Source organism: Nipponia nippon, unplaced genomic scaffold (genome assembly GCF_047370975.1).
Source record: "Nipponia nippon isolate SJK-2023a ecotype South Korea unplaced genomic scaffold, ASM4737097v1 scaffold_3, whole genome shotgun sequence".
In the NCBI taxonomy this organism is placed as follows: domain Eukaryota; kingdom Metazoa; phylum Chordata; class Aves; order Pelecaniformes; family Threskiornithidae; genus Nipponia; species Nipponia nippon.
In genome coordinates this window covers 40,392,808-40,420,316 of record NW_028262347.1, presented here as the reverse complement: position 1 = coordinate 40,420,316, position 27,509 = coordinate 40,392,808, and the positions used below count along the sequence as shown (strand labels likewise).

The 27,509-nt window shown below is 44.0% G+C and overlaps 2 protein-coding genes across 4 annotated transcripts in view; both read left to right on the top strand.

Annotated features, from left to right (window-relative positions):
- Window positions 1-6,734, top strand: part of PTPRR (protein tyrosine phosphatase receptor type R) — a 153,491-nt gene extending 146,757 nt beyond the window's left edge. Inside the window, exon 14 of the mRNA XM_087765121.1 lies at window positions 5,568-6,734. Coding sequence (XP_087621247.1) covers window positions 5,568-5,661 — 94 coding nt within the window. The 3' untranslated portion in view covers window positions 5,662-6,734. The remainder of the gene's footprint in view (window positions 1-5,567) is intronic.
- Window positions 6,735-7,475: 741 nt separating this feature from the next.
- PTPRB (protein tyrosine phosphatase receptor type B) overlaps window positions 7,476-27,509 on the top strand; it is a 67,486-nt gene continuing 47,452 nt past the window's right edge. For 2 of the 3 annotated variants that reach the window (XM_087765382.1, XM_087765380.1), the window contains exons 1-4: window positions 7,476-7,597; window positions 8,886-9,278; window positions 17,915-18,153; window positions 23,551-23,827. In XM_087765382.1, the coding sequence (XP_087621508.1) occupies window positions 7,543-7,597; window positions 8,886-9,278; window positions 17,915-18,153; window positions 23,551-23,827 (964 nt within the window). In that variant the 5' untranslated portion in view covers window positions 7,476-7,542. Of the gene's footprint in view, window positions 7,598-8,885; window positions 9,279-17,914; window positions 18,154-23,200; window positions 23,357-23,550; window positions 23,828-27,509 lie in introns of those variants that run through there. The other variant, XM_087765383.1, reaches the window with a different exon arrangement.

Here is a 27,509-nt window from a genome sequence, read left to right as displayed (position 1 = left end):
GAAATGGAAACAACCCATAGGGGTGCAAATGCTGAAAAAGAGCTCAGGTCAAAGGGACAATACAGGATTTTTGTGTTCTGAAGAGCTCTGAAAGGTCCTGCAACCACGAATTGCAGAAGGACCAGAATCCATATAGCTGACCATGTTCATGGATCAACTCCTCTGCCTTCCCCTCCCACGTGCCTTCCTCAGAGTAGAGGTTGTAATGCGATCCTTACAGGGCAACATGAGCCACTTGGAGTGTAAAATTCTCCAAGGGGAGTTCCTGACCTAAAAATCTCAGCAACAAAAAAGATGGAAGAGCTAAGAGAAAAATGCTTACTCTGTTTTAAATTATCAACACCAAATTTCCAACACTCTGTTCTGATTATCTGTTCGTCTTACTGAACAAGGTTTGTAGTGGTCTCCCCTATTTTAGTATTTCTGTTATAAGATAACCGTTTTCTTATTGCTTTTACACTCCACTTTAGAGAACTGAAAGCAAACTCTGGTCTCAGCTACATCATTTTTTATGTCATTATTTCAGCCATAGAAAAAATAATCCAAATTTTCAGCATTACAACTGACAACACAATTTCATCGAGTGTATCTGACTAATGAACTTTCTTGTATGTATTAGCATCCTAGATAAGCTTGGAAAGAGAATGAAAATCTGACCCAAATATAAACATTCATAACAGCAATCTCAGCCACACAAAGCTCGTTATAAAAATTGTTAAGTCTTGTGATTTGCACATTTCTGTATTTTTTCGAGTTTCAGAGTATATAAATAGACTCCAGAGATCTTGCTTAAGGTGCCTCCGCTCTTCATATTCTCAGGCATTGCCTGAGACGAAAAGTATATCTGCGTTTTAATTTTTAAAGACATTTTTCTGGGCAAAACTCAGTAACCAAAAAATCTTTTTCTTTCCTTTTTCCGATTGGCCATACTGCAGAATGGATCTCACTCACCTGGCAGTTAGTGTATAGAAAGGATTGCTAAGGCAGAGCTTAGCAGCCCCTAAGACTACAGTAGCCACTGCCAGCCCAACCAGATCATGGGTTCATAAAGTGGACGCGTACCACTGTAACATGGACAAAGCTCCATGAGACCCGCTTCCCCTGATGACCCCGTCCTGACGTGGTGGTTATTGGCAGGTGGCGTGTGAGACAGGGTCATTACATGGGGCATGAAGCTGGCAAAATGAACCTAACGTCCCACTAGACGTGGCTGCAAGAGCTGGCTCTGGCCATAGCTGTGTGGCACTTCAGTTACCAGCAGGAGCAGGAACAGAGGTGAGGCTGTCTTCCTCGTGATGCTGGCCAGTAGCTGAGTGCCAATTTATTCTTTGTACATCAGATTGCCCTCACAGAACAGAAAAAAGAGAGTTTATCAGAAAGGGATGGTTTTATCTGACCACCTAGGAGCCAGAAAGCTGCCCAAGAGGTACACTGAATCATTTCATCTCTGATACCTCATCTCCGCTAGAATCCCAGGCAGGCTTCCTCGTGATCAGAGCTGCACCATCCAAACGCAGACCTACTGATGGAATGAACACACTCGATGGTATCCACTTGTGTGTGAACTTTTTGTCACATGGGTCCGTGGCCACATTTCTGCCAAAGTGAATTGAGCAATAGGAGAAAAGAGCTGCGCTCGAGGGACTCACAGGGATGCTGTAGTGATTCACCAAAACATTCCCACTGCCCAGCACACTCAGTGAGAACCAAACAAGCATCCAGACAAATTGCAGATGGTGGCAAAACATTATGCTGAAAAACAGCTTAATTAACTGCCTATGTAGCCCCTCGAAACAGAGTTTAAAATAGAGCTTCAACAGGGAATGAGACAGGAGAGAGCTGTTCCCAGGCAAGGTATGTCCAGGTGCCACGTTCTTCTTAGCTGTTCAGTGTAAGTTAAGGGGTGAACAGATCTGGCAGTAATCATCTGTGCTGAGCTAACATGAGGAAATGGACCACCCACTCAAAATCCTGACCCAGGATGGAGATACAGCCATGTTTGGTGTGGATTCATAGAAAGACAGACCCACAGGTCTGCTCAGCTTACTTTTTTTCCCAGTTCATTTTTTATGTTATACAACAGAAACAGGAAATGTTTGATGTGAGGCATCTTCAGGACCTACTGTGATATCCAGAAACTTTGCACATTCTTAACCTTAAAGGCACATTCTTGGAATGACGTCTGATAACTTTGCTCTTGGCTCCTCAGACAGGATGAAAAGAGTTTCCAGTGTGCGTCAATTCATTGTTTAAGTGTTTTGACTAATCGCTTCAGGTTAAAAAAAAAAAATCCCAAACCCTGGATTACATTCGCTCTGGAGCAGACTGCATCCAGCTGCACTAGCAGCAAGCCAGAGGGCAGGGTAAAGGACCCTGCCCTCCCCCGTGGCTGCCCAGGCAGAATGGGTCACAGTCCCCAAGCCCTCAAGATACCAGGGCTTTCTTCCGAGCACCACCTCAGAGAGTCCCAAAGAAGCAGAGAGCCCAGCAGCTCACAGAAGAGCCAGCAGCGTGGGCTTGGCAGAGGACGAAGGCTGCACACCCGGAGGTGCCGTAGCTGTGGGTACATCCCTTCTGGGCACTAGGGACACGGGAGAGGAAACCTCCCTCCTTGAGCAGATTTCCTCCTGAAACACTCTTCCACGCAGCCTTTGCACAAACTTGTGTCCTAGCATCACAGATAATTCCTTGCTATTAAACATGACCCTTGCACAAGAACAAAGGGGAGGACTTGGGCATTATTGGTAGATGAAAAGCTGGACGTGAGCCAGCAATGTGTGCTTGCAGCCCAGAAAACCAGCTGTATCCTGGGCTGCATAAGAAGCAGCGTGTCCAGCAAGCCGAGGGAGGGGATTCTGCCCCTCTGCTCCTCTCTGGTGAGACCCCACCTGCAGTACTGCATCCAGCTCTCGAGTCCTCAACACAGGAAAGACAGGGACCTGTTGGAGCAGGTCCAGAGGAGGGCCACAAAAATGATCGGAGGGATGGAGCATCTCTCCTTCATGAGAGAGGTGCTTCTCTCCTTCTCTCCTTCTGAGAGAGTTGGGGTTGTTCAGCCTGGAGAAGAGAAGGCTCCAGGGAGACCTTATTGCAGCCTTTCAATACTTAAAGGGAGCTTATAGAAAGATGGAGAAAGCCTTTTTACCAGGGCCTTTAGTGGTAGGACAAGTGGTAATTGTTTTAAACTAAAAGAGGGTAGATTTAGATTAGATGTAAGGAAGAAATTCTTTACCATGAGGATGGTGAGACACTGGAACAGGTTGCCCAGAGAAGTTGTGGATGCCCCATCCCTGGAAGTGTTCAAGGCTAGGTTGGATGGGGCTTTGAGCAACCTGGTCTATTGAAAGATGTCCCTACCAGGGGTGTTGGACTAGATGATCTTTAAAGGTCCCTTCCAACCCAAACCATTCTGTGATGCTGTGGTTCTTTGAATGCCAGGTATAATAGCACTGACAAGGCCAAGTTGTCTGAACCTCTGTATAACTCTCAGGTGTCCCTAAGCTGACAGGGAGGTGCACTCATTTGCCCATACAGGATTCAGAAGTACCATAACATCCCAGTTATGCTTGCTAGCACGACAGATGTGGTAGTGCTGGGCTGAGCCCCAGCCAGGCTTATACATGCCTTCTTGCGGATTTTCTATGTTACTTCAGCACCGAAGAGGAAGGAGCAAGGATCACCCCCACAAACAGCCTAGTGCAGTCAAACTTGTTTTAACCTGCCCTTCCTGCCAAGTCCTTCTCCCTGGATATGTTCCCTTCCTCCACCCCTTCCACACAGCAGATCTAACCTGGGAAACACACTCCCTTAGAGCACATCTTGGGGGAACACGGATGGGGGAGACAGGGAGGGAAGCTGGCTGGGAAGGGGTTGCGTGGGCAGGGCAGGACACAGCAGTGAGGAGGAAGGAAGGAGACTAAGCAGCACAGAGGACCAGAGCAAAGCCCTACCGTCACCTTTAGACTCTTGCTGGATCTCCGGGCAGGGGACGTGCACAGAGGAGAGCAGCTGAAGGCAGCAGGCAGCCAAGAGTTAGGAATTTGTGGATGTCTCTGTTGGCAAAATTAAGAGGCTGCTGCATTTTGCACCGGATGGGACCATTTAAGGGCCTGTGATTTAATTCCTAGGAATAACATATCATAATAGACATGCAGCTCACTAAAAGGTTTTTTACAGTTGCCTGAGCTCACTGGAGAAGCAGAGACAGCTTAAAGAAGTAGGTATTGTTTTAATTATGTTTTTCCTGCCACAGCCATTTAACCATCCAGTAGCACTGCGGAAAATAAAAGGGCCTTATGGTTGTAGATAGCATTCTCCAATACTAAAGGACAATACTTGTTGAGGCGGTTTTACCATTTTTCATATAGCTTTGTATATCAGTAGGCCCTTTTGTTGCTAGGGTGTCTGAAGGGACACATGGGGTTTTGTCAGACCTTCTCCTGTAAGATGCCTGGCTTCAGCATTGCTCTGGATCCTAATCCCTCACAAATCTGATTGTTTCAGTGAAGATCTAGCTGAAGCCAAATACAATACGCATCTTAATGTCTTCCTTCCCACTATGGCCATTTACTCTTTTATCCCCCTGAAGGTAACTAGCTGCTCCAAGGTACGCTGAGGATGAACTGGGGGCTTGGTTCTAGAAGCAGAGTAGGTAGCTTTGAATACCCTGGCAGATGCAGTAATAAAAGTAAACTTGAGGCTTCACTCCATGAGAAGCGAGACCTAGAAGATCTTAGTGCTGTCAGAAAGAGGCTGAGTTTAGTTTCAGAGCTGAATGGTACCGCTCTCGCTAAATATCACACCTGCCTCCTGTAGGACGTCATCCCCTTCCTAGCACACTGCAGTTGGCACTGGAGATGTGGGACTTGACCCTCATACTTAGACCTGAAAAAGGGATTGTTATCAGGTGAATGTATTAAATGCAGGCATCTAATCCAAGCTGGCTGTAACTAGTCCTTTTTATGGTCAAGTTAGTTAAACTCTTTTGTATTGTTGGTGCTGAAATGAGTCACTGCTGTAACATTTCTTCGGTGGCTGCTGTTCAGACCGGATGCATCGTAGGCGTTAGAAAGAGGACAGGAAGCGCTGTTCTCTGCACAGGCGATCTGAGGGTCACCAAAGGTTACATTTTTAGTAAAGGACAAAAATGAAAGGCCAGATTCTGAATACTCCCTTGCTCCATCAATAGTAATGCTGCGTCCGTGTATCTGGCCTTCCGTGCCCAAGTGACTGTGCAAAATTCTCTATGAATCTGTTGAATCTGAAATGTAGGTTTTAACAATGTAGATGCCAGATGTTTTCCTTTCTACTTCTTACCCTGACGGAATCGGGAATGGTGGTTCATGCTGGGCATGTGCTGGACAGCCTAAGTTATGAAGAAAGTACTTCTGCTCAGGCAGATCTCCCACTTACTCAAGCAAGCTCTACGTCAAAAACTGAGAAAAGGGCTTGTTAATACAAGCCACCATGTTAATACCACCATGTCTGGTGGTCATGGGGTTGGCAGGGGCTGGAGGTTGTTGCATTCTTAAGAAATAAGATTTCATTCCGATGTGTTTCCTTTTCAGGGGTGGAATGGTTCAGACCAGCGAACAGTATGAATTTGTGCACCATGCACTGAGCCTGTATGAAAGCAGACTTTCTGCAGAAGCTGTCCAGTGAAGCCAAGGAGGGTAAAACCGAATGTCAGTCTCTCGAGGTAATTTGTTTCATTACCTACCAGCAGCTTCTTCAAGGAGTTTACTGCAGTGGGAAGAGTGGCTTTGAGGCCAACTTCTGAAAGGATTGCGGACGGTTTGGCAAAAGTATAGAGATTGCTGGACCCTTACTGTATATGAATGTATTGTGAGCTTCCCAAAAATGATTTATAAAGAAGGTACCGTACTGAAACAACACATGGATTTCACGTATATATCTAAAGGTGGGTTTAATTCTGTAATACTGATATCTGCCATATGGAATGTATGTATGTGCTACTGCTGCAGTCGGATGGACATTGGAACTTCCACAGAAGAAATGTTTATCAAGTGTATAAATGCTTTAACGTTTGCAAACTGTCTTGTGAATGGACTGTCAACTGTACTGTAAAGTGCTATTACTGATTATGTGGTGAGCTTGTTTCTTGGCCACATAATATTCTTGCTGCTAAAATTGCAAGTGTTCAATTATGGATTAAAAAAAAGAAGATGAGATAATAAAAAAATTAAAAGTCTTGTTTTTGAAAATATTCAAAAGCAGTTAATATTTTATATGGAAATATATGTTCTTCATACTATTAACTATTAAATGTGTATTTACTGTAGGTCTTACAGAGCAGTTGCAGAGCACAATGTCTGTTATTCAGTGTGTATGTATTTACCCTATACTGTTGATTGTCTTAGAACGTGCTTCTGCTACAGACCCGAATCCAGTGTATTTGTAAATTGTGTAAGTCATTTTACTTTTAAAAGAAACTTTGTAGCATATATTAAATGGTAAGGATTTTAAATATTTGTCTGTCTTTTATTAACACGGGATTTTTTGCTTATGTTGTTTATCTGCTCTCTCTCTTTCAGTAAGAGATAGATGCCTTTAGTGATATGAACTGTTCCACGACAGGTTATACAAGAAAGAAAATGCTGCTATGACTGTTTCCTTTACTGTTCAGTAAGAGTTTGGTTTTAAGAGAAATGCAAAAGTTGGCATTATGACTTACAGCACTGGGAGGTCTGTTTACAGGGTATAATGAGTTTTTAATGCAGTGATGTTGACTTTGCTTCATACTGCTAATAAATTACACTTGATATAAAATATTTACTGAAGTCTCTATTCTTGCCTAGAGTAGCCAATGCACCACACACTCTCGTAATCCCATGAACAGGGACAGCCCAGTACAATTTGGTTAGCTTCCACCGTGGCTTCAGACCACTGGAGAGCCGATCCAGAGGACACAGCCCATCTCCCACTGACATGGAGCAAGGTGGATCGCCTGATGGGAAGGCAAAACCAGCATCACTTCATCCCTCAGGGGGAGTTTGTGTAAGACCCAGTGTGGACTTCAGAGCTTTGCCTCCTCCTCTTCCCCTTCTCCTCCCCCTCTCCACTTAGCTTTTAGAATTTGTGGAGTCAGAACTATCAATATCGAGATTTTGCTTGATTATGTATAGTTACAAAAAAATGTGTGTTTGTTCCCTAGATAATACAGTTTATACTTATTCAGCACCATCCAGATCACCTGCAGACTTGTAGTATTTCACAGGCAATGAACTACACAAAAGTATAATCCCTTTTCTTTATTCAACATCATCGCTTTTAGTTTCCTGGATGTTTGAAAACCTCTCTCTCTTTTGCTTTTATTTTTCCAAAATAAAGCAACTAGTAAACTCTGAAGAATCATATGAAAGGACAAAAAGTGGTGTAAAACTCCCCAAAACAATTGAATAGAAGGAAGTGCTCGTCACTGACTTTTTCCCCCCGTGAAGGCACATTTCCTTCCTAGCCTTCGCTTCACTTTATCTGAGGTGGTTTTTTTTAAGAGAAGCATGGGGAGTTGCTAGAGGGAAAATGGATTCTTTATTTCACGTCCTGGTTTCTACCTGTCTTGCCTTGACGTTCTCAGGTAAGTGTCTCTCCCTGCTTCCCCTCCGCCGTGTGGCTCTTTCTGCCACCGAGCAGAGCCCTCCGGGGCAGCTGGCGACTTACAAAAACCGAGTCACTTCTTCGCTTGGGTTCATAGGAGAGGAATGGGGGGCAGGGCCAACGTAGCCGGTTCTGTTTAGATTTCTTTCCAAAGGAAAATAAACTGTCTCCTTCTATGCTGGAGATACCTCTTCTTTTTTTTTAAGAAGATCTCCTGCTAGACAATCTGGGAGCTGAGCTTTGGGAAAAGCTCTTCGAAGGGGAGATTCCTATTTTTTAGTCCTACTTTGTGAAACTTCCAGAGCCAGGAGCTTTCTGTGATGCTTAGTTAGAAAATACCCAGGTCTGTAAAAACAGGGGGATGACAAACTTCAACCAAGGGAAATAAATACACGTTGGGTTTAGCACTGTGTGACTAATGAGGCTGGAAATGTTTGAGTAGCTGAGATGATAAAAAGAGAAAAACCTAAACAAGATGTGGCAGGGAGGCTGCATTTGAAATATCCAGTTCCGTGTTCTGTAACAAGTATGGATTTTGCATTGGTAACTTTGGGGTTTTTTGATGAACGCATTGTAGTTCTCTTCATTGGAGTGTTTGGTGTTGATCTTTTGGTGTGGTGGCACAAAGAGCTAATCTAACGTGAATTAGGACAGTCACAAAACTAAAAGCGAGAGACATTGGAGTAAATCCAGTAAAATAGATGTGCTTCCTATCAGTAAAGAGCCTCCATTCCTGTAACGGCACAGGCACTGAGAGGCACACAGATTTGGGAACGTCCTTTTATATGTTTTCTTCAGAAACACTATGAGTATTACTAAAACAATTTCCAGGCAGTAAATTATATTGTAAAAAGACTGTGTCGTAAAATGGAAAAAAGACTGAGAGCTTGTGTAGATCTCTATGCTTTCAAGCAGGGGAAGTGGGGTATTTAGAATTGGTATTTAAAGTTAATAGTTCTTGGATTTCTTTTATATCCAGTTTATTTTTTTCTTCACTTTTATATATAATGAAGGTCAAGGTGACCTTTGCACAGTAGTTTGCTTTTTGCATTCTCACTCTTTACAATACCAGCACTTGCATCATGTGGGTTGTACATCTTGGGTTTTTTTATATAGGTTCAACACATGGGAAGTTCATGAAAAGTTCAACATATAGAAAGAGGGAAGAGAGATTTATTTGTTGATGTATTTTAAATCATCAAGAATTTGCTTTTTGTTAAATAACCATGTGTAATCTTTTGTATTTTTCTGGAATTTTCCTCTTCCAGAAGGGTTTCTGATTATCCATGTCCAGAAACAGCAGTGTCTTTCAGAAAAGAGAGGAGTCCTTATGGAAAAGTGCAGTATGACCAACCTCAACCAGCAGTGGCAGTGGACGGCAGATGACAAGCTCCTCCATGTGAAATCTGCCCGGTGCCTGAGCATCTCTACACGCTCTGCCCTGTCGTCTCGCAGCATCGTCATCGATTGTCCCCAGGCAGTCAGGTGGACTTGCCATGAGGAGGACGGGCTCCTGAAGGTGGCCAACAGCTCTCTCTTTCTCACAAAGCAAGGTCAGAAGGTAATGGCCAAGAAGAGTAAGAAATACCTTCATACATGGATGCAGCTAGAAGCCAGCGAGACAGGAAAACCTGTTTATGTAAATCTGTGCTCAAAGCAAGGTGAGCTACTCCTTCAAGGAAGTATCCTGGAAGTTTTGGTAACAAAAATGTCTCTTTTATGCTAACTCCAGTGTTAAAAATGATTATATGTTATTCATACAGAAAAACATTTCTCATAGTGGAAAAGAGTTTAGAGAACCATAGAAAGAACTGCTGAGATGAGTGCTGTCTTTCTCACAACTGGTGGGGTTTTTAAGCCATTTTATATTTTCAGGATGTCCCTCCTTTTCTCTACTCCCAATCTTTGGATCAAAGTGCTTACGTGTAAGCTCAGCTTACTATTCTTGTGTCATTTCCTTTTTCACTTTTAAATGGAATTGTGGGTACTAATTCCTAGTACTTTTAAAAAATATGGATGGATAAAAGTCCCCCTCCTCCCCATTCATTTTACCATACAAATCCAGATTCAATCTGTCAAGAGCAAGAAGACATCTGAAAATCAAACACATGCACAATTACTTCTCTGATTAACCCGAATGCATGATTAGAACAGACATATGGCTTACACATTCACATGTTTACACAGTGTCACTTTGCCCTTAGATGTAATATATATGAGAACACTGAAAAGCCTGAAAATAATGAACTGAATCAAAAATCTCAGAAATGCTTGCAATAGCACTTTGAGATATATGGGTCTGCGCACATACTTACAGAGGTGTTGATATACCTGTGTGGTTATATGCATCCATAGCCATAGCAAAAGGGAAGGCAGAACGGTTTGAATACTGCTTAATAACGCTTCCCTTGATGTCCTGTTGTCAGTCCTTCCTGACAATCCTGTTGACATTCTTCTTGCACAATATTAAGCAGTTCTTCATGGTAAATAAGAACAACCTGCAGAGTTAAGCTCTTTATTGGGGAACACACAATTTATTCTTGTCTTTACAGGATTAAAAAAAATGTTTTATGACCCAATACTTTTGCATATGGCCAAGTTTTCAGAATGTTTAAAACAAATCCTTGTTCTTTCTAACCTTTCTAACGTGCCAGTTGTTGTAAGGCAGGGTACCATTTTTTTTCAGCAAATTTGCACTTGCAGAACTCTACTCACAGCAGCAGGACTACTCACCTGAGTGGAGGTCTGAGAGGACAGCTAGCAGAATCAGGGAATGGAAAACTGGCCAAGATGCCATTCCAGCCCTCCCATATATTTTGGAGATTAAAAAGGCAAAATCATTTGAAGTCCTGTGTATAGGGTGAGCATGGCTCGCTTATTCAAAGACACCATGACAAGTTAAGATGAGGTACGTAGGCAGTGTTATTTTCTTTAGATAGCTGGATGAAGTGTGGCCTAACAGAGTTACATCCTTTTCTTAATCATCTTCAGAGGAGAAGCAATTTAAGACCAATGAGTACTGAGTAAGACAATTGTCATGGGCTATTAAAGCACCTTCTCATCTATTTACTGTGCTCGGTCCTTTAATGAATTTACCTTAATTTTCCTGAAATTCTCTCCATAGGCAGGGCTGTAGATCCACTTTAAGAGTCTCACTGTGTCAGTTATCTCTTTTTTTTTTTTATCTCCAGAGCTCTGGGAAGCTCTCCTGAGAAATCAACAGTACATTATGATCCTCAATACCTAACTAAGAATTGCAGGTATATAAGAAACTCATAAAGAGTTGAAGTAGTGCAAAGAGATTAATTTTTCAAATAATAATAAGAATAATAAGAAGCACTACAAGAACAAAATGTAATGCCCACAGTCCTGGTCTTGACATCCATATGCATGTCAAAATTTTCAATGTTGAATGTGTAAAATTAGTCTTCTAAGAACTTCTGTCTGCTTTCAGTGAAAGCAGCAGTAGATCAGCCTAAAATAATATCTTCAGTCTATATTTAGCTAAGATAGTAAAAACTGAGCAAAGTCTTTTGAGCTGAAGTGGCTGTAAGTTTTTCTACTCCTGACTAACACCATATTTTGATATAATTCACCCTTTGTTTTCATAGTACTCATAAAAATAGTTATATTTTGGCAAAGGAGCAACTCACTGAATTGCATCCCAACCATCTTATCAGCCCAGATACAGTACAAGCTCCAAACCCAACAGCTGCAGCTACCTTTTATTCTGGAGCTAACTCAAATGCCAAGCATGATTTTTCTGAGCCTGGGGAGAGTCTGAGCTTGGATTTGGATTTCAAATCAGCCACCTGAGATGAGATTGGATGCACATTTTTTGCTACAACCTTGACCTAAATGACTCTTTGTGGAAATCAGGATCGGTTTAAATATGTATCCCACCTCTGTTCAGTCAGAGATCACTTTAAATCTAACAGCGGACAGTCCTTCTCCCACAAACCCACGGCTGAATCTGGCCTCTGGCTGAAACAGCTAGCATGAAGAAGGGCCACGAGGTATCAGTCTCCCTTGAGATGGTGAGACTTCAGCTCTCATCAAATTCATGAGGAGATTCTGGGCAGAGAGAGGAATAGTCTCTATAGGGCTAAGGCCGTCTTTTCACTAGCCGGCTGTTGGGATCAGAGATTCTTTAAGCCCAGGATCCAGGAGGAGGGACAGGAATGGAAACAAGGAGGAGGAAAACATGGGGAAGGTGAAGGGGTAGAAGGCAGGATGACTGAAAAGAGCAAAAATTGTTGCACGCAACTAACAATTGCGGAACAAACCCCGTTTCCTTTTGTATGTCTGGAAAGCACCCGGAGCACCGCTAATGCTGACACACGAATGCTGATGTCACTTCTGAGTTGTGTAAGCAATTCTTACAAGCTTCTTTTGTTCTGGATAGGTTAGTTTCAATAAAATATCCAATTAGAGAACAGAGGCAATGCTATGTGGCACCTCGAATATTACCAGCAAACCTCAAAACCACTGCAGACCAAAAATTATTCACTAAGAAGTAGAGAATGACTTCAAACAGGGAGACGCAAGTCCCAGCTGTATGCTGCAGTTATCCCCTGAGACCTAGAGGCTGTCACACAGCCTGTAGAGCAGGCTGGATGCAGAAGGTGACATGAACTGTTTTGTAATACGATGCTCTGCATCGCATTTCTCTTCTACCATATCATACGTAGTAGGGACATCTCCTGAAGGAATTGTAGCTGCGAAGCCCTAGAACTGTGGATATCAAGACAAAGCCCCATTCAAAGGAGCGACTGATTTTGTGGAGGAGAATGGTTTTATTACTTGCTGTTATGTGCCAAGTACTTAAGAACCATAGTGGGATCTACAAAATTATAAAACAAGTTGGACAAGGAATTCAAATAACAAATACAGCATCTTTGTATCTCTTGTTTTGCTTGCCGTCTAAAATAGACAAAATATCGGATACTATGTATAGGCCAAAGCCTGATGTGCCATCTGATGTTCAAACTGTTACCTCCACAGTCCTTCCTCCTTTTCTACCCCATTTTCTGGCCCTGTATCTTCTCTTTCACGTGGGCTTCTCTCTTCCCCTTATCCCATTCTCAGTTTGCCTGCTTCATATCAGAACCTGAGCTTATTGAGTTCACATCCCACCACTGGCACTTCAGCGGGTGAGATGGAAGGTAGAAGACACCAGAGCAGTGCACACTCAGAGCACGCTCCACACCGCTGGAGCAGCAGTAGCAACTTCAGAACATGGTAAGAGAAGACATGCACCTCCTTGGCACTCTTGGGAAAGCAGAAGAGCCCCAGAGAAAAGCGGCAGAAGCACAGAAAAGGCAGCAACTCTTACTCATTTTTGCAACCATGTTAATATCTCTGGGCTTTAATTTTTCCACACCTTTAGTGTTTGTAATGACTGCAACAATCCATCCATAGGTTCACAACAGGTTGGGTTTTTGTGTGTGTAATCTTTACAACTTTCTCCAGGATAAATTAGAACAGTGAGAATCAATATTTTTCTTCCACCTTCGAGTTGACCCAAAACTTTTTTTCCTAAAAAACATTCACTCAAACTCATTTTTATCTTCCCGAATTATTATTTTATAGGATTTTATAAGTAAAAGAGTTTGCTAGCCTCTATGATGAAATACCAAAAATTACCTGAGTCTTCTTTCTTTGGTCAAAGCAATACATGGCTGACCGCTTCTGCTCAGCTCCACCTGGAAAAAGAAAGGCATCAATGTCAGATCCTTGGACATAATTACAAGACCTTGTACACAATCCAATACTGACAGAAGCAAAAAGATAAATGTGATTTTATATTTTGTAAAAAGACATGGACAAATCTGCAGTATAGCCTAGGTCTTTGGTTTTCATAAATTTTCAAAGTCTCAGTGAGCCACAGCACAGAGAGTATAGAACAAAATCAGCTCAGCTACTTTCACAGGGAAAAAATGGAGCAATATGAACAGCTTCCCAGAGCAACCAGGAGGATGGCAAATCCTGCTTTACTATTTCATCTTCTGCTGCGAGTGCTAACAAAGATGCCAATTCCAGACAACTATACTGGTAATTTTCATTATTACGTTCTCTCCCTTTATTTTGTATGGATCTCTGTGTAGAAGCTGGAGTGGGTTTCACCTCCTAGGTGTCTAAATGTAGGTGTCTGAAGGAAGGTCTTCTTTCAGTTGTCTCAACATAAGTGCTTTTTGTCATTTGAGATGCTCCAGGATATCCTACCTGGCCTCTGACCACCTACCCAGAAAGACGTAAGTCTCCCATAGGTGCTCTGAGAGCCCTGAGCAGATGTCTCAGGTGCCCCGGAGCAGTTCAGATTGCATGAGGCAACTACGTTTGGGCAACGGAACCAAGTCCTAGGTGTCTACCTAGTAGCTACCTTTCTGAGCTCTCTTCAGTAGAGGTGTAATCCATGGAGTTAACAGAGTCTAGATACCTTTCAGGGACCAAAAATCTTCTTCAGGGTGAGCTGGGGCTATCCAGAGTGTCAGAAATAGGGCTGATAGAGCTACGGCGTTATCACCATAGTTATCTGGGATGGGCTGCTACCACTGGTGCTGAAAGAGCCTTTAAGTGGCTACTTCAGCATTTCAAAAACAAGCAAATAAAAGAGCAGCTCAGGATTAGACTGGAGTTTGGAGACATTTGACCTCTCTGACATGAGATACAAACATCACTAACTTCTACAATATTTCAGATAAAGAAGGTAAAAATTTTTCGAGTAGGATAAATTTTGCAGTTTTTAAAAGGTCTACATTGAATGGGAAAGAAAGGACATTTAGCGGATTTTGTTCTTCTGTCACACTCCTACATACGACAGAAATCTGAATTATGTTTTTTAAATAGAGTCTTTGTTTTTATTTATAAGTGGTTGGACAGCTAAAAAGATAACTCACTTTGTCCTGCACATACAGAGATCTTTCTTAAAACAACCCCTTCTAGTTTCAAGTCTTGCTGTCAGCGAGTTAGACGCAGTCTTACAGAGTATTTTTTCTTATACAATAGATATCTGATTCATTTATGTTTCACTAGCAGTTCAGCCTTAGTTTTCTGAAACTGTGCTTTAATAGGGTAGGCAGATTGGTACGATGCAAGCTATTGCAGAAAGCTGCGCCGTGCCGGCTCGTCTGAGTCCGAAGGCAGCACTGTAGGGTTCTCAGTACTTGACAGCTAATCAGTGCTCTTGCTCATCATACATGCGAAACGTATGGATTTCCTTTTCTTGTAAGCAGCCTGCTGCTGTGCAGGTGGATGCAGTCTGCAGTGCACCCCACGGATGAAATACGCGCTTAGTCAGAATGTCATAATTTCTCCTGGGTGTGCTACTGATGATTACAATGGCACGTTCACACGCTGTATATCATTCAGTCACTAGTGATCAACGTCAGCGTCAGTGCTGCAGTTCTGTTCCCATGAACAGTTTTATGACTGATTTCCAAAGAGACTGCGAGAACAATGCTAAACACTTCTGAAAAATCCCACTGTTGAGATTTCTGTGTACTTTACTGATGTCCAGACGGGAGGTGAGTTTTTTCTGGTTTAAAACTTTGGAACTCAAGTTGTGTAGAAATCTGTTTGCTTTGGTCTTATAATACGCAGTTTTCTTTTATAAGTGCCTGCTATTGAAGAAGGGCTATGAGGGTCCTTATGCTAGGACCATAGTGGCTTTCCGTAGGAAGAGAATATAAACCTGGATCCTGATTTTCTTGAAGTGAGGGCAGATATGAACCCTATTAGTCAGTCCACTGTTGGATACATGGAAAGTGCTGGTACGTATATCTGAACTTCCAGTATGGCCTAGTGCTATGAGCAAGCCATTTCCATCCAGAGGTTGCAGATAACAGACTGTTGTCAGTCTTTGCTGGGAAAGATCCTTTAGCTGGAAACCCAGGATAGCCCTGAGCTTAATAAGAGGATTCGGGGTGTGCAGTGACCAAGTGCTGCTGCATGGAACCTCCTTGGGCTGGTGGAACATTTCTGAGGACGAAGTGTTTCGCTTCCAGGAGGGTCGAGCTCTCCCCTCGGCTCCTGCACCAGGAATGCTGCTTATCCCCTGGCTGCTGAGTCCCATAAATGTCGCTGGCAGCACCAACTTCCCTTTTATGGAGCAGCAGCTTTCCTAAAGCACAATTGCACTGGAACGCAAACATCTTCCTGTTGGAATTGCTGCTATTTGTCTGTAAATAAAGCCAAGATTTTTTTTTAATGTGTTTTTAAGTTGAGTGTGTAAATCTATATTTAGGAACTCAATCGAGCGGCCTTTTTTTCTAAGTGGCTGCTGACCACTCAGCTGTACTTTTTTTTTAGCTGTCTTTCTGTCACTTTCTCCTGCTGAACTTGGAGGTATCTGAGAGGCACAGAGCCAGCAGGCCTAATTCTTCCCAAGTCCTTGGGACAAGCATTTCTAGTTGCCTACTGCAGACTTTCAGAGACCCCTGACTAACAGGAGATCCCCAGGAGCAATGACTGACATGGAATTTAGACTAAAAGTCTGGGCTTGTGTCAACTAATGGGTTTATTTCAGCAGCTGACAACAGCTTGAGCACAGGGCTGCCCCTGCCAGACTCTTCCCTGGCCTTTTGGTGGGGTCCGTGAAGGTATGCGACATAGGACCACGGCAGACTCTGCACCACAGGCACTCTCCAGGGGATTCTGCAAATGCAGCAGCATGAGGATGATCGTGCAGTGTTGGACCAGAACTGAGGGTTCGATGAAACCCTTTGCACAGATATAAGAGAGAGCAGAATTAGATCTACAGTATTGGTTTTAGTGCCTTGATTTGGAAAAATATTTGATCAACATTTTTTGTAATCAAATGGAGATTTGGAGATTTTTATTCCCAGAGAAGCACGGTCAGATAAAAGGAGGAGAAAGGTTTAATCTGGGTATCAACCCATTCCAGCAAACCAATCCTTTTCAAGAGGATCCAAAACCACGTACCAGGTGAATGCACTCTGCTGTCAAGCACAGGACACACTTGCATGAAAGTGTTTCTTACAAGGGCTTACAATCTCATTTTTATTTCTGGCTGCAAATGAGAGTACTGCAAGTTTCTTTATATAAACATGTTAACATATATATTTACACATATACAAAAAAAACCCTCATGTTGACTTCATGGAAGCTCACCCAGTGACCCTTTGGGGAAGAGGTAATCACACATTGGCCTGCTAAGACATCATAATTGCACACCAAGTAATTACATTTGGAAGCTTCTGCTGCAATTTAACCCAGTCATTACATTTTTTTAGAGGGTTTGTGAGCTAGAATTGTTGTAAATGGCAACCAGCCCAGTGGCTCAGCAGCAAAACAAGGTTCTGTCATGCTGGAGACCCCAGTTCAAGGACAGACAAAGTGTCTTGGGCATTGAGCCAATGCACACTAGCTGTGCTCCAGCAATGGCAGGGCAGCTTTTTGTGAGGAGAAGGGGCCAGTGAGTAATTCCAATCGCTTAGCTGAAATGTGATGCTACCAGATGTAGAGGCCACCACAGCTTGAACCCTGGCCTCACAGCCACAAAGAAAGGATATTAAATACATACCAATGGGGAGGAAGAGCCATGAAAATGTGGAGGAAAAATGTGTAGTAAAATCTTTCCTGCGCTCTAATTGCAACTTTGGCGTTCTCTGAAGGATACGTGACTAAAAAAGCAAATCCACCATTATATTTGCAGACACTTCAGTTAACTGATACAATTGTTAGCTGAACCTCGGGAAGAGAGCAGTCAGGGGTTAGCATGGTCTCTGCATGGGACTGATTTAAAAATACAAGAGGAATGTCCCATGTGGGCACAAGGAACTTACCTTGAACAAATATCTTGAACAACGAAATTATCTTGAACAAATTATCTTGAAAAAGTATCTTGAACAGAGCCATATCTTGAACTTACACCAACAAAAGGCAGATGAGAATCTGGCCCATGTACTTACAAAGGCAAGGGGGGCTTGACCATATAAAGCTGAGACTGCTGTTTGAGAGACTCAAGCAAGTGAAAAAGCTACGAGTGAAAACACTGTGCTGTTAATGGCAAAGTACATCACTTCAGAATCATTGACGGACTGTATTTAAAATGAATGGTATGAACATTCAGGGAAATTAATTTTTTTCTGCTTGTGTTTTGCACAGACTTTGGTATTGATGCAAAATACGTGTTTGCACTGAAAACAAAAAACCATAGAACTGACAGGTGCACTTAAACTACTTAGAAGTCGTATCAGCCACATTTATTGGCATCGAAAGAATTGTTTATAAAAATGTAGAGCTGATTTTAATTACTTTCCCTTATTTGTCTTAGATCTCCAAGATGCAGGCACTTCTGTATGGAGCACTAGAACTACATCCCCCCCTTTAAACGCCGTTACCTCTAGGCCTGAAAATCTGCTGAAGAGTAGCACAGAGATGTTCATCAGAAACGTGACTGAACACTTCAGTAAAAACCTCATTGAAAACCTCTACTTTGGCTTGAAATCTGCAGTAACAGAGAAAGCCTGGATTACAACAACTACTCTTCAATACTCTAGCACGACGGAAGAGGTAAGGCAGAAGAATTATTGATTGATTTTTATTAAGCCTGCTCCACTCTGTGGAGCCTGATAGCTATTACAGGTGGTTGTTCCGTGGACTAAAAAAAACAGCTACAGGACTGTGCTTTGTTCTTTGTTTTGATGGGATGCTTTGTTCATGCTGATAGTGCCCTTTGCTAGAAGCACAGCTGCAGAAAAAGTCTGCCTCTTCTGTGCAGCACAATCCTGGTGTGCACAATGCATTGGGAAAATCTCTAAGCTCGAGGGAAATGCTCAGGATACGTGAGGAGGAATGGAAAGCTCACGGATGTGGCCTGGGTATCTGCTCTCACTGACGTAGGCTCTGCAATTGGTTTGTTGCACGACGTGAGGGTCTAGCTCTAATTACGCTCTAAGAATCACAGTATGTTTTATGACCTTATGTAGGACAGTTGAGTCCTAAAATTACATCCACAGTTTACAGATCAAAGCAAGTGAAATCTGAATGCTTTAACTTGACCTGGAACAAGGTTACACAAGGAACCTTGCCCTGGAACAAGGAACAAGGTTAAACAAGGAACCCTGGCCTTGACCCTGGTCAGCTTATCTACTGACTGATAGGCAGAGTGGAGACACACAGCCGCTTCTTGATCTCTGCTCTGTCCAACCTGTCAGAGGAGGGGAACGGGGATGCCAGCCCCACCCACGGAAGGAGCTAACAGCAGGCATTCAGTACTTCCGCATCAGTTTCCAGTCTTCCTTTCCTGCAAGGCACAGTTAAGTAATCTGAGAGCAAATCTGGAATCACCGTTGGCAAAATGTGCACGGGCAGTTAGAGCTAAAGCATGCAGGACATTATTGGTCGCTGTATCGCCATCAACACATAGTGGTTTAGAACTGAAAATCCCTAAATTCCCTACGGCTTCTTCTCCAGGAGACCCCACTGCGCTCAATGTACTGGGGCAGGCAAACATGTTGTTTCAGTTACTACTTTGGGTGTCGGTGCTAGCGTGGGTAAGACTAAGAAATGTGTTTTGTACTTGGGAGGGCTGTGGACAGAGCAATCTGTACAATCTGGTACGAACAGCATCACTAGAGACAGGGAGAAAGGAGAAGTGGTGTCACCCAGGACTGTGCTGACCCAAGTAACCAACTCAAAGGTTTATGGACCCTGACACTGCTGTTCTAGTGCTGATGAGGTGAAGGGACTGAGCACTGCGCCCTGTTCCATAGCTGATGGAGGCGGTTCTTTTAAAATATGATTATTCTGGCTTGCTGCAGGCAGGCTGAGATAATTTCCCCATGCCCTCTGGCCATATGCATACCTCCTGCATAGAATACTGGTCTCCTGCAAATGGATATGTCCTATATAATCTGGTATTACCCCAAACTGCCTCCAGCACTCCTCCTAAATAACCCCACCAGTGCTAAAGGAATGGCACCGTTTGCACTGAAGCTACCACCCCCTGTGTTCATACCCCGGTTCACCTCCTGATTCCCATGATTTGCGCTAAGTTGGCTTAGGTCCAAGCTTTCAAACCAGAATCCTGATGATAAGCTCTCTGAGCATATCCATGAAAAAATAAAATTCATGAATATCTGTCCCTTAGAGCCTCCAGCTGGGTCTGGATATTTGAATCTAGATATGACAATTTAGACACACATACTTAAAATCTTTGTCCTCCCTCTCTCAGTTTCCCTGTCTTTAGAGTGGAATTAAAAATATTTTTGTCAAACTGCAGGGACGTTAAAGGATTAACTGGATTTAACATGATACTTTGAAAATACATAGACTGAGTAAGCACTGAGTATTGTTGTTAGGAAGACAATACCTTCTATGAACTGCATTTGCCCAGGCTAGGTCGTCTTGTTTGTAGAAGTAAAGCCTTGATGCTATTTGGCTGTGAGCGTACCCATTGGGGGGAGGACACAACGGTGACACTTCAATGGAACAAAATGTTTGGTTTAGAGCAGCCTTGGATTTCAAGTCAAACTGCAGCTTGCACTTTCAAGCCCTGACAAAAGCTGTGCAAAGCCCATTTCCTCTCGATTAGGGAGACAGAGAGAGAGGTTGGTGTTAAAAAAAAAAAGAAGTCAGGAAACCTTGGGAAAGTGTCTGAAAGGGACTTTGGAGCCTGCCATTAGAGACACGTCCGGCCACTCCCAAAACTCACTTCCAGTTCTTTTTTTTTTTTTTTTTCCTTTTTTCTTTTTTAATTAGTTTCTTGGCTTGCCACACAGATCGGTAAGTGTTAAAGGCTGTGTGACTGCTGATTTGCTAAAAGCCCATCTATTCAATTTATTCAGTCTGGAAATAATTACTCGTATTATCTTGGCTATTCTATATAAATATATTGCCACCAGTGAATCGTGGACCCCTCCTGTTTTATTCCAGTGCTGGCATAGACGTCTGTGGTAGGCCTTAGCCTTACAGCAGCTTTGTGCTGGATAACACACAGAAGGAAGTCTCAAAACCCATAATAAACCAGCACTTTCCTACTAATATAGCAGAGTAGTTTTAAAGATTTTACAATAGCAAGAATAAGAGCTATAAAGCAGGAACTTCTAAATTATGGGCAATGCTGAGAAGCAGCAACATCCCTTTTCTCCACACATTATCTGACATTAGCTTGGAGAGACAGACAGACATTTCCAAGGTCTTTAAATTTCACTTGTGGTAGTTTCAATTTCTTTCCCAACTTTTCTAAGTTTGCACTGATTCTTTTTACTTTCATAAATTACATCTACTTAGCTAATTTACACCTACATATCTGAATTACATCTTCCCTACAAATTCAGATTATGGATGTTTTCAAAAATCCCTACAATGTGAGTGCCACTTTCCAAAAAAAGGCAGGTTATTCCAAATATTCTCATTTTCAGAGAGGGGTTTGAAGTAATCCAAACATCCTGATAAGCCTTCAGATTTGCTCTTCTCCAGTGCTGGAAAAATATTGGTGTGGTTTATGCCATTAGGTCCCAAAAGCACAATCATCTAAAGATGAATTTATGCTGTAAGAAATCTCACACCATGAACTGATTACAAGACACAGATCATTTTACTCCCAGTTTAGGTCTAATATACACACCTTGTGTTTTCCATCAATGGTTTGTTTATGGAGGTAATAGCTCTTTGGGGTACGGTCCCTCCTTTTGTCTGAAGTATGTAAAACATCTCTTCCAAGGGAGATCTTGTTCTACAATGGGCTTGAGAATGGCACAATAATCAACACATATTTCTATCAGCACTTAAGGTGACATTCATGACATTATTAATCATCCCAAGCCTTTAGAGAGTAAAGCCCAACACTTTCAGTACCATGCCCCGAGGACCAAGCATGGAGCTCCACTGGGACAGATGAGGCTTTCCACAGGTGCAGGTACCACCCAAGAGCGCTCAGACCTTCAGTTTCTGAATGAGAATTTCTGAATGAAAGCTAAGGTTTTTCAGATATTTGTATCTTGTTTCACAGGTTCATGCCCAGAAAAATCCTGCAGCAGCAGCTCCCCTAAAAGGCAGGCTAACGTTTGTAAACCCTAGCACCTTTTTCTCCCTAAAATGGGGCAAAAGCGAAACGGAGATGGTGTTGAATTTGCTTGAGGTGCCGCTTTTAAAAGTTAAAATCCCATGTGCATCATACAGTACAGAAAGATACAGAAAAGTGCCATTCCCATGTGAAGAAAGTAAATGTCAAATTCTTCCCACTTTATGCAATCTCAGATTTACCCCATGGCTGCTAGGTTGCTGTCTATTTGAAGGTCCAAAACACTTCTGGCTATGTTTCTTCTCCCTCATCCCACCCCACATTCACATATATGTGAGTTTTAAGAGGCTGAAACCTAAACAAGAAGGGAATGGGCACGCATGACAGAAACGGAGAGCTGTGCCGCGGCTGCAGCCGATTCAGAGTTGCGCACAGCTCGTTTGGTGTGGTCTGAAAACAGGGAGACGTTCTTGCTTTCTGCGGTGTGTGTAATTTTAGCTTGGGAGTTATTCAGGGGATGTGGGAAGGAATTGTTTCAAGGACACAAGTTGATGCGGAACAAAACAAAAAGCTGAGATAACTTGGCCGCTGGCAGACGGGCTACTCCTCTGCTGATGGAGCAGCAGCTCGGCGTTGGGCTCTGGTGGGAGTCTCCTCGCCGTGATGCCTCCAGTTGAGGTGCCGCAGGGCCGGGGAGAGGACGGAGGCCTTGGTCGTCCATGGCTAACCCCTAAAAACGTCAATGTTTGCGACATGGGAGCTGGAATGGCAGTTTAATGACGGCTGAGGCCAAGAGGAGGGTGGGCCAGGAGATGGGGCGGGTGTGAGGGGTGGCAGGCGTGAGGAGAAGCGGGCATGAAGCGAGGCAGGCGTGAGGTGAGGTGGCCACGAGGGGTGGCAGGCGTGAGGAGAAGGGGGCATGCAAGGCAAGGCAGCCGTGAGGCAAGGCAGGCGTGAGGAGAGGCAAGGCAGCCGCAATTGAGGTGCAGCCGGCGTGAGGCGGGAGCGATGCCGCCCCCCCCCCCCCCAACGGCACCGCCTGAGGGGCCCCCACGAAGCCAGGAGGAGCGCGGGGAGAGAAGCCCCGGGGGAGAGCCGACATAGGGAGGAAGCGGCGAGGAAGGAAGGGAGGTCGGGTGGGAGAGGAGCCGGGAGGAAAGTGGGACGCACAAGGAGCGAGGGGAGGCACCCCGGGACCTGCCGCCCGCCGCCTCCCCCCGCGCCCCCCGACCGGCGGGCGGCAGGTCCCGGGTGGCCGGGCTTCGCCCCCCGCAGCGAGACGCGAGGAAATCGCCTCTTGATTGCGGAAGTCGGCGGGAAGGGCTCCGGCAGAGTCAGCCCGGGTCAGAATGGCAGCGTGGGAAGCGGCGGCCGCCTCCCCCGCCTCCTCCGCTCCTCCTCGGGCGGGCGGGCGGCGGGCAGCCCCCCCCCTCCCCCCCCCCGCACCCCACCCCGGTGGCCAGGGAGGCGGCGAGGCGGCCGGGGCAGCCCCGAGCGTATGCAGCAAGCGGGCGGCCCGGCGGAGGGCTCGGCGGCCGCCGCGCGGAGCCCGGCGGGGAGCGGGGGGCCCCCGGGGCCCGCCGCGGCCACTTCGCGTCTTCATAGCCCCCCCGCCCCACCCCGCATCCTCCCCCGCCGCCTCCCTTCCCCTCTTCCCCTCCCCGCGAGGGTTTTCGGGGTTAAAAACTGTCGGCGATGCTGAGCTATGGAGCGGGATTCGCCCTGTGGACGGCGCTGGCCCTGACCAAGGTGAGCGGCTGGGGGCGGTGGTGCGAGGTCGCCCCTCGCAGGTCCCAGCCGAGCCCGGGGCGGGGGGGGGGGGGGGCACAGGCGGGTTTGCCCCGCCGCGGGGATGGGGTTGGGGGTGAGCCCGGACTTGGGGGGAGGCACCGGCGGCTGTCGGAGCCCGGCGGGTCGCTCAGAGCTTTCTCCGCTCTCCGCAGGCCGCGCCGGGGGAGGCGGCGGGATGCAGCGCCAACCTGACGGAGCCGCGCGTCGCCGGGCAGAGCGTTCGGCTGCGGTGGAGCGCCGCGGGCCGCGCCTGCAACTTCAGCCTGAGCGGGCGCTCCGAGGACGGGGAGGCGGCCGGCTGCCAGCCCGCCCCCACGGGCAACGGCTCCTACGGCTGCAGCCTGCGGGGCCTGGAGGCCGGGACCTGGTACCACCTCCGCATCGAGCCGCTCGCCGGCGGGGAGGCTGTCAACATCTCCGTGCAGACAGGTATGGGCACGGCAGGTGCTCGGGGAGGGACGCCGGGCTTTTCCTTCCCGTCCCCTTGCTTCGGCCGGCTGTAAGAGGAGGAGAGCGATGCGTTTACAGCTACTGTAAACCTACAGCGTTTGCTGAACGTAGCTATCCTGCGCTTGCGTTCTCTTTACCCCGCTGCCAGAAATAACCGCTGCCAAAAGTTAACCCAGCAGGCTTGAAAGGAGAAGGTGCCGTGAGGAGACTAGGTCAGTGCTGGGAATACCTTTCTGCTACTCCCTTAAGCTGCCATCCAGCAGAATGCTTTAAGAAGTAGTAGCCCGTAACATCCTTTGTGCTCGTGCAAACCCATTGGCTTCATAGTTCTTCAGGTGGCAGCTTATTTGCTGTGTTTAAAATACAATCTGTTTCATGGCAGGTAGGTCCTGTTCAAGGATAACTTACTGTTTCAGCCCATTTCTATACTTTTCTTCTGTCTAACCAGAGTCTAAAAGTCAGAAAGTAAGGCTGAAACTTCTTGCTTGTATGTTTTCCTTGAATACAACCAGTGAGGTGTTGTGATGTACAGTTGTGTGCAGAGCACTTGCACAGTCACATCCACGACTGGCTATAAAAATGTTCCAGCAGCCTGCCAGAGTACTGCCAAGAAAAGCCCCCTTTCTGAATGCATGGTTGTGTGTGCATGTGAACAGCGCAGCTGTGAAGCAATGAACGACGTAGAGCCATGGGCTGCAGTGACAGAACTGGACTTTTTCTACCTGTATTAGTGTTTTTTTTAAAGATGATGAAATAGAGTATTGTCCAGGCTCTTAATGGTGGTAACAGAAGACTCAAAACAGAGATGTCTTAAATGAGGTCCATGATTAAATGCCTCCCTGATTTGCTCCGAAAGTGTTAGTTTCAAAGAGGTACTTTGCAGTATTAGTAGTGAAGGTCGCAGCAGCTAAATACTTCACAATTACCGGTTCAGAGATGTCGTTTACTGTCAGACCCTTTTCCCTGCATTAATCGTACAAATGCACTAGATACCCTCCATTAATTTGCTTTGGTAACTCAAGTTTAAAAAAGTCTAGTGACAAGTCTGCTGGTGTGATAGCTATACATTAAGCACAAAGTCATGTCACTTGCTAAAAATGAGTAATAGTTTCTATGCAGACAGTGATTTAAATCCATGTCATGCATCCTGCCAACTGTTTTTAATATTGATGACTTGTAATTTGAAAATTGAAAGAATGAATCAACCGTTATCAGAGTGACAGGTATAAATCATCATCGTTACTGAATAGTAGAGATCTATTATTGAACACTTGCGTAGAAGTAGAGAAAAAGATACCACTTTAGACCGCATTTTGATTAATGCATAATCATTTAGACAGTAGCTTGTACATGCCATTTATGACTTTTTTAATCAGTAAATAGATTTTGCAAGACTGTAAGATAAAAGTGATTGGAAGCAACTGCTGATTCTAGTCATATTACGTAGCTGACATCAGACTGAAAAGACTGATTAAAGTTTAAGTTGAAATACTGCAAATTAGTGGACCATAGTTGAAGTGAGGTTTATGTTTGGATTTTGGATAGCAGAGTCAAAAGCATGAAATAAGAATAGAGGAACCATGGAGGTTTTCTGCAAAGACAGCTACTCAGATTGCTCCGTGGTTCCTTGCTTCCCTTGATTCAGTCACATCAGTTACATTGCTTGATGGTGTTAAAAATACGCAATTAGCTCCATAATGTGTCAATTTATTTTATTTCTAAAGAATATACAGGGTTTGTTATGCCTGTCAACAACCCATGTTGTACTGTCAATACTATGCATTTCAACGGAGAATGAGGGAGGATTATTCTGCTGTATGTTTCCACTGGGGGCAGCATTTTAAACCAGTTTCCTGGAAGCTCTTTTTCACCTGTTCCTTTGTAACCTGATGTCAGTAGTTTTGTTTTACCATCTACTGAGCCTGAATGTCCATAGGCGTGTGTTCCTGGAAACCATCCTGTGAATATGGAAGTATGAGCAATATTTTCAGCCATATTGTAAACAAAATCCCCTCTGATTTGAATGGTAGCAGAACTGAGCTATCATGGGCTGTCTAAAAATATGATGTCTGACCTTGGTACTCAGTGAGATTCCCTTCCTGGGCTTTTTGTCTAAGAAAGATGGGCAAAGCTGTCCTTTGGAGGTGCGCGGCTTTCTCCACTGACTATAAAAGGAGCCTAGGTTAAACCAGGCACCTGAAGTTTGGATGGTTGAAGTTAAGTGAGAGGAATCCCATCTCATGTGTTTACTTTTGCAAAATGAGGTTTTGAACATCTGTATCGTCTTGATACAATAAATGTACACAGAGAAAGTTGCAGATTCATTTATATACCTAGTTCAGAAACTTTAACTTTTTGCTCATATTCAATGCTGTTAACATTTTCATGTGCTCATTCCTGTTATGTGTTCTGTTTTCATCATGTTTCTTATACAACGTGCTGGAGTAGCTAAGCCTATAAAATCCAAAATATTTTCTTAAATTTTGAGTGTGATCTGTTCTGACTAAGGACTTAAGGTGAAAGCGATGAATAATGCGTGCCATAGGTGCAGTTGTAATGTGAAGGCTTGGAAAGGACCAAATCCCTAACTTAATTTGGCCTTTTGAGTATTTAATTTCACATTAAAATTAGAGTTATGACAATGAGTTAAGTCTATGTTATTTGCAGGTTTGATATTCCAATGGAGTAAGTGTGCAGCTCACCAAGATTGTATAAACTCTCAAGTAACACCAGACCCTTCGTGAATCTCTGAGTAGAGAAGCAGCTTCTATTTCACTTGTGGATGCATAGGTCTGAAATCTAATAATCTATGGAATACTAGTACAATAATCCTCACTAGTCCGCTAAGGTGGAGTCTCTTTACTCACAAGAAATTTTTATCTATGGGTTATCGATTTAAAATTACAAGTATTTAATCCTCTGGAGCAGACCTAAAATAGGTCCTCCAAAACGATGGAAAATACAACCACATATGCACTATATGAGCCAGGTATACACAGGCGTGCAAACACACATGCAATGTTGACAGTTGTGCTATTTTGGTAGAATAGGAAATGAAGAAAAAGCTGATAACACCATTTATCAGCTCTGAGCTACAGTTAAATTTCCACTGCAAACCTGAGATTACAGAAGTTAGTAGGCACAAGTCTGTATATTTATTTCACATTAATATTTACCATTTATTGTGGTTTTTTAATATATATACATAAAACAGCACATAAAACCATACTAGTCAGCATGCTTGACATTGTAAAGTTGGGACAACACATGCACCTGTCGATCCTTTCATGTTATGTTCTTTATTGTTCTCAGGAATACTATTTCTGTGACTGAGAGCTACTCTATGACAAAAGATGGTAGGGTTGTGTCTTTTCTCGTTTCAGATAAAATACTTTTTAAGTTTTCAATTCTCCAAATGCCTGTGCACCAGCATAACTGTGTATTTTCCGTGAATGACAAGGTCTTTAATTAAAATTCTAGTTAAAAACAATAGTATATGAACAGATCCTCAATTACAGTTAAATTTATGAATTTCAATTCTGAATTGAAATTTGGATTTGAAATACTGGTCTTGAGAACCATGAAAAACAGCGTGGCAATTCCTCGGCTTTCAAATGTGTCTTCTAAAATAGGCTTATAAAAGCCATTTTTAACATTGTTT